We start from the raw sequence: 17,843 nt of genomic DNA, 5'->3' as shown, positions 1-17,843 counted from the left end.
TGTTATATTATTTATTTTTTATAAAAAATATGTATATATATATAAAAAATAATTAAAAAAATATTCGTATTTTTTGTTTTTCTTTTATTTAAATTGGTATGCTTTATTTTTTCTTTTAATAATTTATTAATTTTTAAAGAAAACAAATAAGATTGGATCAGATCTGAATATCCGACTTCCCAATCAGATTCAAATTTAGATTCATGTCTATTAGATCAGATCTATAATTAATTGTTCTGGATCAAATTCGGAAATACCTTGATTTGAATCCGGTCCGATCTATTTGCATCCTAAGAGAAAGTCAGGAATCAGTTAACTTTTTTTTGATAATATATATGTAACTCATATAAGTAGATCTCTGCAAACTCATCTACCCATGAACTAGTTTGTAAATACAACATAATAGTATCTGGTGAGGGCAGTTCAAATCTGCGCCCCACTGGCTGGCGCCCTAAAAATGTCCCACGCAATTAGAAGCGGCCGCATGTCCTCCCACACGCATGCACTCGTGGGGAGCTAATGGGGCCATTAGCTCGGTAACGGAATCTACTCCATACAAATGGGCGCCTCACTGGCACATATATCATGCATTGGGAACACCTCCTGTTAATAATAATTGAAGATGTTCCCAATGGGACGTGCGTGCGAGGCGCCAGGAGTGTGGAGCAGATCCGGTCTCATTAGCTTTGTCCCGTTAGTTATAATTTCACCCGAAACTCAAAAAAAAAAAAAAAAAATCACCAAAAACTCGATCTTCCCCCTTTCCCGCTCATACTCTCGGTCTCACTCCTTTCGACTTGTCCTCTGAAACTCGAACCCCTCCACCTCCTCCCCCATCCAATTTTGCCCAAAAATCTGACGTCGACGATTGTTCTAGCATATACATCGGAGGTACTCCCCGTCCGGCAACATAGAACAGGGGATGTACAAATAGAAAAAGTCAATTCAAAACAGAGAAGGTTTCATCCACCACAGCCATCTCCGGTGACCACAGGAGCAACAGTAAATAGAGAAGGGGAGGGTGAAACCTCAAGATCGAGGTTCCTAATTGGCTCTTGCAGCAAGCTCACTAGAGTTATCTCCGTCAAAACGTCAACTTCTTCGTCCCCCAATTCCTTTAAGATCGAAGCCAAGAAGGGCGAGTGGTTGCCTGTTTGGCCTCGCCTTCATATCTGGCAGGCAATCTCTACAAGATTCAGTCATCTGTGTGCTATGCTTTCCCTAAAGCTTCCTTATAGATTGGGTTGTTGTTATTTGAGACTTAACCAATGCCAATGGTCAATGAACCTCAACGTCTTCTACTTCTAACAAATTGATATTGATGACAGACTCCAGGAGACAATGAATTTGATCCTTTGGGACTCGCACAAGACCCCGACAACCTGAAAATGTTTGTCCAGGTGGAGATTCAAAATGGGAGGTGGGTCATGGTGGGTGTCGCAGGTATGCTGTTGCCCTAAATCCTCATCAAGATTGGCATTATCAATGTACCAGCGTGGTACGAAGCTAGAAAAGTTGAATACTTTGTGTCATTTTCTCCTCTATTCGTGATTGAGTTCATCTTGTCCCATTTTCATGTTCTGTAATCATGGATTGGTAGTATTTGAGTGAAACAATCTTTAACATAGAAAAATGAAACCTTCAATGTACAAGGGAGTAAGAAGACGTTATTGCTGTAATTCAATCTACATTTGCCTCTATTCTATTATTACTCACAAAATTGGCTTCGCAGACAGAAGAGAAAGGAAGAAGTTCCCTATATATATATATTTTACTGCTAAAACAACATTTCCAAAGAAAAAACATCCATAAAATATGAAGATGTTAACCTGAATTTGTATATATTATTACCAACATTTCGGCTCACGCTTCACCTACCTTTGTTGGACTGGATTGTCCAATCCGATCCAATCCAATGTGAGTCCATTACAAATGGATTAGGTTCAATCCAATTCAATGTTTAGATCATCCAATATGTTCAAATTTGTTTTAATTTAGACTAATTCTAACCTTGACCTGGTCCACTACACCTATATTATGGACCAGATATTAGCTCAATCAAACTCAATTCAATATAAATTCATTATGGAAGGACCAGGTCCAATCTAATCCAATATGTCTTATTGGCCCATCTAATCCATCCAAATTGATGATGGTTTGGACCAAGTCCAGTCCAAGACCGGTCCATTAACACCCTTAATCCTGGGGCCATTTTCTCTGCTGGAATGGGCCTCCAGCCCAAGGGCTTCATGCATGATTACTTTGCGTTTTATTATTATTATTATTTTTTTTTTCAGTTCTACTTAATTAAAGGCATCTAACTATTCTTTTTCCATGGAAGTGGAAGTTCATTAGGTAAAAGCAGGCATTTGAGATTGTCAGAATCAGAAGATTACATAGAAAGGGGGAATCTTTTGGGGGTTTCTACCACTTGATCATGGCCACCGTCCATTGATTCTCAGAGCATAGCTTCACACTTTCACAGCTCTATGACTCTTTTCTTTTTTCCTACATAGGCTCCTAATATTTCATCATCAACCCAGAGCATAGAGTCTCAGCTTACAGTCTTGGATTCTACTTCTTGCTTACTTTTGTGGGGGGTTACAACTTACAAGTATGCTCCTTTCGTTCAACATTCATTTCATATTTTTGGAGTTTTTCTTCCCTGAATAAAATGCAGGGGTTTCTTCTGATATGGTCTTGCGGACTGCTGTTGAGAATATAAGAAAACTATAATTAACCATTTCCATTTTCCATTGTTTTCAGGAGATTTGTAATGTAGGAAAGATTTTTTTTTTTTACTCCGTTTATTTCAACGTAAAATGGATGAAATATTTGTGCCATAATTTTTATGTAAACTTTGATTCACTACTTCAAAACAAATTAGAAAAAGTTTCTCAATCTGAAAAATTTTACGTCCATTTACTCAAAGAACAAAACAGGACTGTTTATTATGAACAAGTGCTATTTACTCAAAGAACAAGGGAGATTTCAACTATTTAAAGGATGCTTTACATTTGTAGTTTTACTTATGGTTGTATATAGATAAGTAGTTGTTTTCATACATATAGGTAGAATGTAAGCATTCAAACATCATGTGTTTGTTTTCCGTGAATTATGATAAAAAAAGATAATTATTAATGATGAATTATAAGAAGAATTACACCCCCTGCATCTAAGAACCTCAAGTGGGGGGGAAAACATGGACACTATTTCATACTAATTAAGCCAATTGCCTGCTGATTCTTATTTCAATTGCTTTATTGCTTATTTCAATAAAATGTCTTAATTTTTTCTTTGATTTACATCTTAATTTTCTGGTATTTTCTTTTATCACCTGGAAGTTCTGGATTCAATTAGATTTTTATATATGGTTTTTGTTAAATTTGTGCAAGAAAATTGCTAGAGTGATTCCATGATTTTCCTGGAAATGTTGATAAATTTTTGCTGGTTTTGACATTAATTAGCTGTTTATTTACTCTAGGTAAGAGATAAATGCTTCTTTCATTTATTAGAAAAGCATCCTTGTCTAATGTTGGCTGGCTACATGGTGGAGCTGAGCCTTCACTCGTTCATAATGCTGGGGTTGAGTTGAGGCAAGCTCTGAGAAAAAGCAAAGGATACACGCAAAAGAAGTCATCTCTGAGTTGCTTCGAGGATCAAAGAGAAGAAATCCTCTGCCTAGGTATGAAAGATTCTATATATAGTGATTGATTTCAGATAATTATATTTTTTTTTATGGGTCATTTACTAAGATACCTTATGGTGTGTGTATTACTAAGATACCCCCTTTACTTTTTAACCCGACCAAAATAAATAAAAGAAAAGAAATAGGATAACTTACAGATAACTATCCTGTATTTTGGGGGTGTGTCCATTACCCCTCTAAACTTCATTTGTGATAAAGGCCCCTGAACTTTGACAAAGACCCCCTCCATTAGAATTTCATTACTTAACTTTGAAAGAAGTCTCATGTGATTATTTAAATACCCAAATTACCCTTTTTCCAACAATTTTTTAACGTATTTTCGATTTCTATTTGTTAGTGAATTAGTTGATATTAATTACATGTTGTGTTTGTTGGAATTCCATGCTTTCACAAAACTTCTTGATTTATTTTGTTACAATTTCCATCTTATAGAAGTTTGTAGAGTAGGTATTCTGGTTTATTTCTTCCGTCATTTGAGGTCTTTGTTGCAAATACAAGTTTAGGGGGATTGCCACTTTTCCTGGTACTAACATGAAATTTACCCAAAAAATAACTGAAATGTTGATTTAAACTAACAAAAAACAAAAAGTAAAATAGAAAATAAAGGAAGTTAACATAATAAAATAGAAAATAAAAATATTTTCTATTATTGCCTAATTTACTTTTATTTTTTTCTCATCTTTCTCTAATTTTGCTTTAAATTTTGTTTTTTCTTAATGATGAAGGGTGATTTGGCCCGACCTAGCAAGAAGGGGACATGTGGACACGACCTGACTAAGGGATGACAGCTCAGCTTAGCAAGCCTAGTTCGCAACGTTCGAGCTCGGGTATTCAGCCACCTCGGCCAAAAACTCACCTCGGCGTCGGGGCACCTCGACATCCAATCCAATTCAGAACTAAAGAACCGAAGTATCAACTTGGGGCTAATAACCCGAATCGCCACATAACCGACTCCAGAAGTTTCTCCAGCAGATCCCAAATCTCTCAAGATCACAATGAGCTAATAGATCCCAACTTTTTTGAGATCACCATGAGAACTTATCCTAGATTCACCAGATTCAGAAGTGGAACGATAAGCCTTATCTACATACTACTCCTTCGGAACCGGAACAAACTCTATCTCCACACCCCGGAGATCCCGAAGCTCTTTCGTGAGTCCCACGACTACTCTAGTATATAAAGACCGAAACCTCAAGGTAAAAGGTACGCGTGATTACTCTACTCTCTAGCTCTCAAGCTCTCAAATTCTCAAGCATTCAGCTCGCATTACAGTATACTAACTTAAGCATCGGAGCAATCTTGTCGGGTTAGCCACCTTGGGTTCTCTGATCCACTGTCTAGCAGATAGATCCAGCTCGCTGCTCGATTGGAAGCTAGATCGCCCTACAACTGGGATTAATTAGATCGCGCAACAACAATTGGCGTCGTCTGTGGGAACCGATCAAAAGGTCATCTCTATTCTTTACAGATACCAACCTTATTTCTACATCAATGGCATCTTCCAGTCATATCGGGAAAAGTAGCGAGATGAACATCTTCGGGGGACAATCCCAACTCCCTATGGTGTGCATCGGCCACTTCACCATCCCATTTACTGCGTCTGGAGTTCCAATGCTGACTGCACCACCAAACACCACACAGGTGAGCGCCCCACTTCCCCCTAGTGGTAGGCGCAACTTTTTCTGAGCCTTCTGTGGTTCCCCCCGGAGTCGGGCAGTCCTAGTTCAACAACCTGGTTCAGTGTGTCTAGGCTATCCAGGTTCAGATGCAACAGGTCTAGCAATTTCAACAGTACCAGTAGCATTTTTTCTACTACCAGTACCAACATCAGTTCCCTCCACTGCCGCAGAACCAGCAGTCGGTTCCACCTCGGCACCCAAGGTTCCACCAGAATCAGAACCGGCCTCAGATTAACCAGAATATCAATCGATCTCCCCACTGGGGTGAAGAGACCCCCCAAGTCTCGATTCCTCTCAGTACCAATAGCATTTCAGGTCCAGATGCAACAGGTCTAGCAATTTCAACAACACTAGTAGCATTTTTTCTACCAGTAGTACTAGAATCAGTTCCCTCCACTGCCGCAAAACCAGCAGCTGGTTCCACCTCGGCACCCAGGGACCCACCAGAATCAGAACCGGCCTCGAATTAACCAGAATATCAATCAATCTCCCCACCGGGGCGAAGAGACCTCCCAAGTCTCGATTCCTCTCAGGAGTCAGGTCTCACCCCGTGGGAGAAGAGACGGTCAGCTTACTCCACCTGCCTCGCACTTCATCACTAGCAAGAAGTGCCTGAAGTCACAATAAAGCCTTCTCAACGTAGTTCAGAGGAAAGGAGAATCGATCAGAAGCTATATTAAGCGCTTCGATGACACCTGCCTACAGATACTAGACCTAGACCCGGTGGTAAAACTCACGGCAGCTAAGAAAGGAATAACCCACAGGAAATTTAAATGGCATGAGATGGCCAACAAACCAAAGGACATCACCGAATTTTTCAAGCTAGCCGATTAGTTCATCGGTGCCGAAGAGGAAATCAATCAGAAGGCTAATAACCCAATAGAAAAAAGGAAAAGAGACAATGAAGAAACAGGTAATGGCAGACAAAAAAGAAGGAATAGCAAGTCCCTGAGTAGGGGAAGAAACAAATCCAGAAGCCGATCTCCCTCGCGAACTCGCAAATCAGGTCAGCGCTCCAATACCCCACCTGTCGAAAGAACGAACTACATGCCATTGAACGCTAAGAGAGGAGAGATCCTAATGGCCATTAAGGACTCCTCCTTCGTCAAATGGCCTCCCAAGTTAAGGGGAGATCCTGCAACAAGGAACCGAAATGTCTACTGTCATTTCCACAGAGACTACGAGCACAACACAGAAAATTACAGGAACCTCCGCGACGAGATCGAGGAGCTTATCTGCTACGGATACTTAAAAAACTTCATACATCGAGAAGAGAGGCCAAGCAGATCGATAGGGGGACCAGAGAAGGAATGCCTCCGAGACCAGCAGGTAGAATGAGAAACCGTCGAGACAATTGCCCGAGGAAAGACCGATTCGCGGAGTAATTAACATGATTACTGGCGGATCCCTCATTGCGGGGTATACATTGGTAGCCGGAAGAACCTCTGTTTGCGAGCTAGAAAATGAAGAGGAAAACCCGCCAAAGCGACCTCGGCTTAAAGAACCAATATACTTCACAGAGGACGATGCACGCGGGATCCAATATCCTTATGACGGTGCCCTAGTGGTAAAATTGAGGATCAACGACTTCGAAGTCAAGCGCATCCTGGTGGACTCAGGTAGCTCGGCGGATATACTGTTCAAGGAAACTTTTGACAAGCTACAACTACATCTGAGCGATTTAAAACCGGCACACTCCCCTAGTAGGCTTCAGCGGCAAGGAAGTCAGACCCCTCGGACGAGTCGCGGTACCCATAGATGTCGGCACATGGCCAAATATCGTAACGTTTGAGCACACATTCCTGGTGGTCGCGACTCCCTCTCCCTATAACACCATAGTAGGTCGACCCATTACGCATGTCATACGTGTAATAGTATCCACCTACTATCTGGCGATGAAGTTCCCAACGGACTATGGAGTAGGAGTTGTGCGAGTGACCAGCTCGAATCTTGCAAGTGCTATGTAGTTTCTCTCAAAGGGTAAGCAAAGCTAGCGGATGATGTCGAGCTTAAGCGATCAGCGAAATATGCCGACGATCGAGCTGCCCCGACAAGGGAGACGGTCCACATCTCGGTCTCAGTCGACAGCCCGACCAAGACTCTCCAGATCAGTGCCTCGATCAAAGAGCCACTTCGCTCCCAACTAGTAAGTTTCTTACTTAAAAACTTAGATATTTTTGCTTGGTCTACGGCAGAAATGCCCGGAATTGACTCTAAGATTCTAACTCATAAATTGAATATCGACCCCTTAGTTAGGCCAGTAAGACAAAAGAAGCGCAACCTTGCCCCGGAATGTTGGAGGGTAGTCGATGAAGAGGTCGGAAAACTCCTAGCAGCATACTTCATCAGGGAAGTCCATTACCCGAGTTGGGTGGCTAACCCAGTTCTGGTAAAAAAAGGCCAATGGCAAGTGGCGCATGTGTGTCGATTACACCGACCTAAATAGAGCCTACCCGAAAGATTGCTTCCCGCTGCTCAAGATCGACCGCCTAGTGGACGCGACCTCAGGGCATGAGTTGCTGAGCTTCCTGGATGCCTATTCCGATTACAACCAGATTAGGATGGACCCTACCGACAAAGAGAAAACTGCTTTGTAACTGAGCTCGGGTTGTACTGTTACAAGGTCATGCCCTTCGGACTAAAAAATGTCGGGGAAACCTTTCAACGCCTTGTAAATAAAATTTTTGAGCTGTTAATCGGCAATAAAATTGAATGTTATGTAGATGACATGGTCGTGAAGACCCAGTTTTCAAATTTCTTGTTGAATGATTTACAAAGTGTTTTTCAAATTTTGCTAAAATACAATATGAAATTAAATCCAAGCAAGTGTGTCTTCAGAGTTACCTCGGGTAAATTCCTAGGCTATATAGTCAACCGACGTGGCATCGAAGCCAACCTAGAAAAAATAATGGTCATCCTAGATATGAGACCACCTCGCAAAATAAAAGAGGTTCAGAGGCTGATTGGTCGGATAGTCACCCTGAGTCGCTTCATGTCCAAGTTGGTAGATCGTTGCCTACTCTTTTTTAAAGCCATAAAAAAGAGTAAGGACTTCGAATGGACTGAAGAATGACAGCTCACCTTCGACGAGCTGAAAAAATACCTAGGTACTGCCCCAGTTTTAATTCGATTCGAGGAAGGGGATGTATTAAACTTGTACCTCTCCACGAGTGACGAGGTGGTCAGTTCGGTACTAATCAAAGAAGTAGATCGGGTCCAACGACCCATCTACTATGTTAGTAAAGTTTTGCAGGATGCAAAAATCAGGTACCCGAAGATCGAGAAATTAGAGTACGTGCTAATCATAGTAACTCGCAAGCTTCGCCCGTCCTTTTAGGCCCACACTATCGTCGTCCTCACCAACAAACCTCTAAGGCAAATTCTGCTCAAACCCAAGGTATCTGGCAGACTGACGAATTGGTCTATCAAATTAAGCGAGTACGATATCTGGTATGAACCTCGGATAGCAATCAAAGCTCAAGCCTTGGCCGATTTTGTGGCGGAATGCACATTCAATACCACAACTCCTGAGATGGTCGAGTTCAAACACACGACAAAAGCTTCAACCAGTGTGGCGCCGGTCCCGGTCAGAGCAGGTCCGACCTGGGACGAGGAGCCCTGGATTCTCCATGTTGACGGCTCGTCCAACCAGTAGGGAAGTGGTGCAGGACTGATTCTGTACGGCCCAAGCGAGGTAAAGCTGTAATACGCACTCCGGTTCAGATTCGCGGCATCAAACAATGAAGCAGAGTAGGAAGCATTGGTCGATGGGTTAACCTTAGCAAGGGAAATGAAGGCAAAGCACCTCATCATATGTAGCGACTCACAGCTCGTAGTCAACCAAGTCACCGGTGAGTATGAAGCCCGTGACCCCACTATGGCTGCTTACTTGGCCAAAGTTAGAGAGATCCTGTGCGGCTTTATTTCCTACTTCATTAGAAAGATTTCAAGGTCCGAGAACGATAAGGCCGACGCCTTGTCCCGATTAGTCAGCACAAGTAGTAACACCATGCATACCGTGTATATAGAGGACTTACCTTGGCCTAGCATTCTCGGGGGAGGGGGGTGGGGGGGCAGGAGGTCGCTCCCGTAGCACAAGTGGAACTGAGCTGGATCGACCCACTCGTAAGTTACCTGCTTCACGGGACCCTACCTGCAGAACGCAATGCGGCCCAAAGGGTAGAGCTCCAGCCAGCTAAGAATGTCCTTATAGACAGACAACTGTACAGAAGGTCCTTTACACTCCCCTACCTATGCTGCTTGCGACCCTCAGAGGCCGAGCATGTACTCCGCGACACCCATGAAGGCTTGTGCGGCGAACACTTGGGGGGCAGGGCTCTCGCACAGAAGGCATTGCGGCAAAGGCTATTATTGGCCCACGATGAAGGTAGATGCACTCGAGATCGTCAAGAAGTGCGACAGGTGTCAGAGGCATGCCAACATCCACCATCGACCTGTTGTTGATCTGAAATACCTCATTAGCCCATGGCCCTTCGCGCAATGGGGAATCGACATTCTTGGCTCATTCTTGCCAGCAACAAGACAGAGGAGGTTTCCGGTCGTAGCAGTAGACTACTTTACGAAGTGGGTGGAAGCCGAACCCTTGGTGACGATCACAGACCGCAACATACAAAACTTCTTTTGGAAAAACATAGTATGTTGCTTCGGGCTACCTCAGGTACTTATATCCGATAATAGGAAGCAGTTCGAGGATATCAAGTTTCAAAATTGGTGTGCCGAAATGGGAATTCAACAAAATTTCACCTCGGTAGCACACCCCCAGGCGAATGGGCAAGCAGAAGTCACTAACAGAGCGATACTTCGCGGACTGAAAGCTCGCTTAGCTCGAGCCAAGGGGTTATGGGTAGACGAACTGCCCAGTGTCCTCTGGGCCTACCAAACTACCATTAAGACCGCCCCAGGTGAAACCTCTTTCAACCTCACTTACGGTACAAAAGCAGTGATCCCAGCGGAAATCGAGGTGCCCACACTACGCTTGGAGGCTTATGGCGAGGAGACGAATGATGATGAGCTCCGTACCAACCTAGACCTGGTAGAAGAGGTATGAGACTTGGCTTACATCCGGACTATAGCTTACCAACAGAGAGTAGCTCGGTACTATAACGCCTGGGTCAAAAAATGACACTTCCGCGTCGGCGACCTAATCCTTTGGAAGGTTATGGTACCTGAGCCCAGCATTGGTAAGCTCAAACCGAATTGGGAAGGCCTGTACCGAGTAAGACGGGTGTTCGGGGAAGGCACGTACGAGCTCGAGACTTTGGAAGGGAAGCAAGTACCTCAAGCTTGGAATATCGACAACCTAAGAATGTACTACTTGCGACCACCGAACTGGTCAAGAAGGATCAACGAGCTGGAGAGAGGACTACAGTCACTCCCAGAAGCCTAAGGGCCATGGTGCCGAGCTGACATAAGACCTCGGCACTACGATAAGTCCTAGTCGCCTCTTCGACATAGGCAGATAAGACATAGTCGCCTCTTCGGCATAGGCAGATAAGTCATAGTTGCCTCTAGTTGCCTCTTTGGCATAGGCAGACAAGTCCTAGTTACCTCTTCGGCATAGGCAGTCAAGTCCTATTCGCCTCTTCGGCATAGGCAGACCGGTTCTCACGCCTGAGGCATAGACATTTCAGGTACAAACTCTACGACGTCTATCCCACCTCGGCGCATAATAATAGGTTAATCCCATTTGAAGTCAAGCCCGATGGCTCGGCACTAAAGGATAACCAACACCTAAATGAGTAGCTTGTGTTCAGACAGGTTGGGTATATACCCTATAATGTCCGCCCACCTCAGCGTACAACGATACGAAGTTATCTCTACTTGGAGTCCAGCTCGTTAGCTCAACAATTTGGGGTAACCTATACTTAGAAAAAAAATCTACTCCTATTTGGTTTAGTTCGCCAGTTTGGGAGTTATCTACACTTAGAAGAAAAAAGGAATTCTTGTACAAAGATTGCAAAAAACATTTGTATTTCATTGATATAGAGTTTTGGATACAAAAAATAAAAATTACAATGCACCAAGTTCGGTGTACTATAGAAGGGGGTCCAAGAAAAGAGGCATCTAGTCACTTCGAGGATCTTCGTCCTTATTGGAGGATTCAGTAGGAGGATTCGTCTCCATGCGACTCTCACCAGCACCGGTCTCCTCATCTTCATCGAGCAGGTCGCCGTCACTTTCTACTTCGGAGTCCGGATCTTGGGCAGCTTCGATGGCCATCTCCTCTGTGATCCTCGAAGTGGTTATGACACTGAGGTCGAGCTGGGGGAACTCACGTCGGGTCAGCCACCTGCTAAGCTTGAAACCTTTGCGGTAGCTCGCCGTCCTTACCTCGACCATCTCTTTCCGGTACTTTGCCGAAGACTTGTACTCCTCGACAGCCTTAGCCTTGGCCTCCTCCATTGCCTGAAAAAGTATCTTGGTTCGCTCCTTTACATGAGCCTCGAGGTTTTCCACCTCCCTCTTCAAAGCCGCCTCTCGCTCCTCGAGCTCCCTCTTCAAGGCCGCCTCACGCTCCTCGAGCTCCTTCTTCTCCTACATCAGCAATGTGAGTAGCTCCTTCTTAGCTCTCACGTCATTCTTCTGCTGGTTATTTTTGTTGCGGGCTAAGTTCAACTCGGCGCGATCTTTCCGAGAAAACTCCTCGGTTACGAGGGCCTGCTTCAAGTTCACATCGGACTGATAAGCCAAGGTGTGGATGGTGGAATTTACCTGCCAAGAGAAGAAAACAAGCATCAGTATATAAAAAGGCAAGTACAAGACAGATTGAAGAAGACAAGTCCGAGAATTTACCACCATGCAGTGAGTAGCCGCTCGGGATCCAAGCTGAGCAACCAACAATTCAGCCTAGCTAGCAACGTCCTCAGCAAATACCACACCCTTGCTCTTGAGGAGGCCAAATTTCGGAGTCAAAATACTCTGAGCTACGTCGTTGCTGCCTGAAGAAGCGGCAACTGCCGGGGCGGGCTCCGAAGATGTAGCCTCCTCGGGCATGCAGGGCGGGGAGAGCTTGCCCGAGTCCTCAACCAGATCTATTACTGGAGGTTGATCGGCAATTGATAGCTGGTTGGGCTCTGGAACGGCAGCTAGTGGGGGACTATCGAGGTCCACCTCGGCTCCAGCGGATTCACTGCTCCCGTTTAAGAGACTATTGAAACTGAAACTAGACATGATAGACACGGAATTGAAAAGAAAAGCAAAGGGGGACTCACCAAAGAAAGACCGAAGAAAGGAAGGCGATCTCGGAAAGACACTGAACTGAAAGACTCGAACGCGACATCAGATTGCGGATCCGCGGACTTGTGGCGAAGAAAATGAGCCCCTTGGCCCCTATTTATAACTAGTGTATCTAGGAATCAACGGTCGAGATCAACACGAGCCAACGACTCCTAGGAAAATCGGTTGCACGACCCTAGAGGTTGAAATCGATTTAGCGCGTGTTTTGACGTCCACGGAGTTTATAAAACGGCATGACGTCCACGCGTAAATTAGACGTGACCTGGGTCATTCCTGGTTGAGTCGGGCAGCCGAACAGGTCTGACCAATGATTCGTCCGTCAAGCCGCGTAGACCTCATGCCAAATCCACCTAGACTCGTCATGAACTCCCCGCACCGGGTTGAGATTCCTAGCTCGGGGAGTGGGGGGCAATTGATGAAGGGTGATTTGGCCTGACCTAGCGAGAAGAGGACATGTGGACACAACCTGACTAAGGGATGACAGCTCAGCCTAGCAAGCCTAGTTCGCAATGTTCGAACTCGAGTATTAAGCCACCTCGGCCCAAAACTCACCTCGATGTTGGGGCACCTCGACATCCAATCCAGTTCGGAACTAAAGAACCGAAGTATCAGTTCGAGGCTAATAACCTGAATCGCCACATAACCGACTCCAGAAGTTTCTCCAGCAGATCCTGAATCTCTCGAGATCACGATGAGCTAACAGATCCTGACTTTTTCGAGATCACGATGAGAACTTATCCCAGCTCCGCCTGAGTCGGAAGTGGAACGATAAGCCTTATCTACATACTGCTCCTTCGAAAGCGGAATGAACTCTATCTCCACACCCACGGAGATCCTGAAGCTCTTTCGTGAGTCCCACGACTACTCTAGTATATAAAGACCGGAACCTCAAGGCAAAAGGTACGCGTGATTACTCTACTCTCTAGCTCTTAAGCTCTCAAATTCTCAAGCATTCAGCTCGCATTGCAATACACTAACTTAAGCATCGGAGCGACCTCGCCGGGTTAGCCACCCTGGGTTCTCTGATCCATTGTCTTACAAATAGATCCAACTCGTTGCTCGATTGGAAGCCAAATTGCCCTACAACTGGGAGTAGTCAGATCACGCAACAACACTTAATACTCTTTGTTTTATTTTTTTAGAATAAAATAATGTGTGGGGATGGTTTGGTTTCCAAAAGGGCGATATAAGACTTTTTATGGGTATTTTAAGAATAAAAAAAAATCCCAAATGGATATACAAACAGTTTTTAAAAGGGACAATTTTGTTCCTTTTTATGGGTATTTTCAGGTAAATAAAAAAAATTATCATTTGAGACACTAAAAGCCATTATTCAAAGGGACAATTTTGTTCAATGAATTTTTGGTGATGAGGGGTGATTTGGCCCGACCTAGCGACCGAGGTACACGTGGATGCGATCAGCCAGTAGGATGACAACTCAGAAAGGGAGCCTTGTCAGCAGCTCGAGAGCTTGAGCACCTCAGCATAAAGTCATCTCGGCATAAAGGCACCTCGAAGCACAATAGTTCAGGGCCAAAGAACCTCCAACTAGGAGCTTTCAAATCGCGCACCATCAATTAGCAGCTTTCTTTGTGGAAAAGCTACTTACCTATGGAGATGGGTATTATTTATCCAGATAAACGATATCCAAAAAAAATAAAATTTTCATAAATCCCACATAAATTTGAAAAAAAGAGCATAAATATCTTAGTAAATGAGAACCAAAATCTCGCATTGACCAATTTTCTTTCCTCTCAAAATCCCCAAAAAGAACAGGGACTATAATTATTACTCAGATACCACATGTAGAGCATATATGCGGAGTAACCATACCATGGATCTCATGAATCCCCAGTTAATGGGGGTTCGGTCGCCCATATCTAAAATCGGTCGAGCAAAGCAAAAGGATGAATGCAGTAAAACAATAATTATTCAACTGTTTTTTTTTTTTCCATGATCCACAGGTTGCGTACACTCTTTCAACAAAACCAAGAAAAGGTAGGAAAGAAAGAAAAACCACAATTGCAATTAGAGCAAAGGGTGGAGGAAAAATGAAAATGACTTTTTGTTACAAATGCTAATAAGCAAAATTCCTGTTGCTGTTACTTAGTGGTGTTAACTGTTAATAGAAAAAGCCTGGAGAGTCAAGTGGGAAATTAGTGTCGAAATCCGCAGGATCAAGTGAGAAATCTAAGTCCATGATTGGAGAACTAGTTGTGGAAGTGGCAGCGGAGATTAATCGAGTGAGATCAGATTCCGAAGTATGAAAGTTATGTCCCCCTCCGAGGCCGTTCACTCGGAAGGGAGACACGGGGAAGTAGTTGGATTCAGATGTTGTTGGGGATATGAAAGGAGGGGAAAAGCTGCCGACGAAGTTGTTGTCGAGTGTCGAAGGCGAGAAGATGTGGTCTTCAGTTGTTGCGAATCCAAATCCAATGGTTTCCGAAGGGAAGGAAAAGGAAGAAGATATCAACTCCCCATTGTCCAGGTCCTCGGTTTGGACCTTGAGTCCCGTCCGAAAGTTGAGGATTCCCTGTGAATGATTTTGTGGGTTAGGTTGTTGTTGTTGGGGTTGATGAAGATGATGTTGTTGATTCTGTTTTGGCTCTGGTTTCTCTGAAGATGCCGAGGCTGGAACTAGATGGGATGCCTGGTTACAAGTGTGCTTTCCTCTGTAGGTGATGTGGAAGACAGATGGGTCTTCATCTGATCTCTGAACTTGCTTTATGGCCAAACAGCCTTGGAGGTTACGGTAAGCGCACCGGTAATAGCCTCTGCAATTGTAATCAAAATAAATCTATAATTAGAACAATGGCTCAATAATGGAGCGAGAAAATGGAAACATTATTACAGAAGCATGCATTGCATCTATTTCAATTGTGTGTTGTCAGGCAAAGACCATGTGGAGGGTGAGCTGTGAAGGAATATTAAAATTTATATCAGCGAGGTTGTTGATGAGCTTCAGAATTCAGAATAGGTGAAGGGATACTAAAAATTTCAGTCCAGAAACACAGTTCTGGGCTGGTCATGGTGGTTGGCAATGGCAAGACTCAAAGAGGATAACTAGGAATTTGGTTTGGTACCACTCTCATCTCATCCCATGGCTTTCTCTTTCTGATTTCTGATTAATTAATTAAACTAAAGCTAAAAAAGTGGTATCCTGGGCAACCAACAATTTAAATCCAAGGGACCACAAAGGCAGTCAAAATTGGGCCACAACTAACTCTCAGGTCAGGTGGCTAGGACCCTGAGATTCACCCACTACTGACACACATAGACAAAGGTTGCACTTGGACCCAAAGGCTCAGCTCAAGGAGTCAGAGAAAGACACAAGACTGATCAGAGTGTGTGGTTCAGATGTACGTATGTGTGTGTAGTGAGTTGAGGTATTTTCTACAGTCTATTTCTCAGTTGTCTGACCTTGGATGTTTAGCTCCAAGGATGTCTTTCTGTCCATACTTCCTCCAGCTATAACCATCGTCTACAGGCCCTTCGAGTCTTGTTCCTGAACAAACGCGTACCTGTTCCGTCCATCGGGGTTCCATCTTTCTGCAAATCACGAAAAGTTAAGATCAGCCCTGAATCTGATCAATGCACAACTTCATGAACAAGAAACGAAAAACCTTGAATTTCTCTTTTGAGTTTTGAGACGCAACAAATTAGACTAGCGTACCTCTTCTTACTCATGTCTCTGCGCTCCTGGTCCGAATCATTGCTCCTGTGACTTCCGCTGTCAGAGCGCGGGGAGTCGGACATGGCGGCCACAATTCCCACTGACTGGGGCTTTGTCTCCACCACCCCATTCCATTTCAATATCGCCAGTGCTCTCTCAAAACAAGATTGTGCCTTTTGTACTAAAAACTGGCGCTTCTCCGCCGAGGAAGATGGGTCCAGTAGGATGTGGAGCTGCCTCGCTATCTCCCTCCCTTGCATCAGCTCATTGAGCAAACCATTTTTATCCCATTCTCCCACCTTCTCCATTGCTAAACCGTTTCGAATTTTTCAGCGCTACCTATCAGGAGCAGGGAGGATCGCCGATAAACTGTTAAAAATGCTTAATTCATGTTACGAATGAAGGAGAATACTCAGACACGTTGAGATGTGAAAGAAGCAGAATTTGACAAATTGGCAAGAAGAAGAACAAGTAAGAAGGGGATGAAGCTGCAGCCTGTAGGGCACGCGCAATCAGAAGCTACGGACATGAAAGTAGCTGCTCTGCTCAAGATTACACGAAGAAGGAGAAACCTTCCAACTTCCCTTTCCTATTGTTTTCTTTTTGCGCTATGAGACGAACAATCTTGAGCAGGGCTACCAAACACAAGGTATAAGCGCTAAAATTCCATAAGAGTTTAGCTGCAGAGCCTAGTAAATAAACTCAGAGAAAAGAGAATCAAAATTATGGGCTAAGACGAAACAAAAGGCCCAAAAATTTGAATTCGAGGAATTGGGTATCTGTCTTCTTTTCAGTTCGAACGTTTACAGGTAAGAGAGTGCAAGAAAGAGGAGGTGAAGAGTGATAAACGAACAAGGGATGTTAAAGCCTGAAGGACGCGAGAGGTGGAGGGGTTATATTTAAAGGAGAGGATGTCTTCTTTGAATCGAAGGACAAGGTGAGAGGAGGAGGAATATAAGAGAAGAGGAAGGGAAAAGTTTGACCAACAACAGCGAGTAGACCAGAGACGGGTCTCCAGTCATGCCAAGTAGATAGTGAGAGAGAGTGCTGACCCAGTCTCCTTCAAGCTTCAAAGCTCGCTCGTGCGAAGTGCGCAGTGCGCAGTGCGCCCTTATAAGAAAGTCAGAGCGACGAGGAGACCAAGAATTTTCAAGACACGCTTCCTCAAAGGGAACTGTTTGGTACGTAACATCGGATTTAGGTTTAGCTTCTCCTTATGGATAGTTTTCACTTTTCAGCAATTTTATAAATAAGCAGAAGTCATTTTTTATTAGTACTTTAAAATGACTAGTCTCCTAAATACTACCAAAACCTAAATTTGTCAGTTCGTTCTTTCTGTCCTTGTTATCCATTTATAAGCACTGCTTATGGATAACTTTTTTTAGCTATACAAAGTGAATCTCTCTCTGTCTCTCTCTCTCTCTCCACCTTAAGGCAAAATAAGGTCAACCACTCTCGAACGCAGCTTTAATTTAGCCAGGTAAGGGGGGAAAGGGTAGAGAAAAGTATCGTAAGGAGTCAGTCA

At 43.9% G+C, this 17,843-nt stretch overlaps 1 protein-coding gene and 1 long non-coding RNA gene across 2 annotated transcripts; one reads left to right on the top strand and one right to left on the bottom strand.

Annotated features, from left to right (window-relative positions):
- The first annotated feature begins 725 nt into the window (after window positions 1–725).
- LOC148804206 (uncharacterized) lies at window positions 726–9,404 on the top strand. Its single transcript, XR_016080728.1, has 3 exons — window positions 726–1,443; window positions 3,485–3,685; window positions 4,435–9,404. It is a non-coding gene; the product is annotated as an uncharacterized LOC148804206 (long non-coding RNA).
- Window positions 9,405–14,553: 5,149 nt separating this feature from the next.
- LOC104600327 (putative WRKY transcription factor 41) lies at window positions 14,554–17,258 on the bottom strand. The gene is made up of 3 exons (XM_010263210.3): window positions 16,319–17,258; window positions 16,066–16,194; window positions 14,554–15,419 (listed from the first exon to the last, which is right to left on the bottom strand). Exons 1-3 carry the CDS (start codon window positions 16,624–16,626, stop codon window positions 14,768–14,770), a joined length of 1,089 nt encoding a protein of 362 aa, XP_010261512.1. The 5' UTR covers window positions 16,627–17,258; the 3' UTR covers window positions 14,554–14,767.
- Between the last annotated feature and the right edge of the window lie 585 nt (window positions 17,259–17,843).

This window comes from Nelumbo nucifera, chromosome 1 (assembly GCF_055504915.1).
Source record: "Nelumbo nucifera cultivar China Antique chromosome 1, China Antique-T2T, whole genome shotgun sequence".
Lineage (NCBI taxonomy): Eukaryota > Viridiplantae > Streptophyta > Magnoliopsida > Proteales > Nelumbonaceae > Nelumbo > Nelumbo nucifera.
The sequence above is the reverse complement of the archived record's forward strand: the minus strand, read 5'-3'. Positions and strand labels throughout refer to the sequence as shown.

What these genes read in the sequence shown, in the direction of transcription:
- LOC104600327 (XM_010263210.3), bottom strand. Translation starts at nt 16,626, where the DNA reads ATGGAGAAGGTGGGAGAATGGGATAAAAATGGTTTGCTCAATGAGCTG. An exon ending in AGAGACATGAGTAAGAAGAG is followed by an intron (nt 16,195 to 16,318) that starts GTACGCTAGTCT and finishes CGTGATTTGCAG; the next exon opens with AAAGATGGAACCCCGATGGA. An exon ending in CTTGGAGCTAAACATCCAAG is followed by an intron (nt 15,420 to 16,065) that starts GTCAGACAACTG and finishes TTACAATTGCAG; the next exon opens with AGGCTATTACCGGTGCGCTT.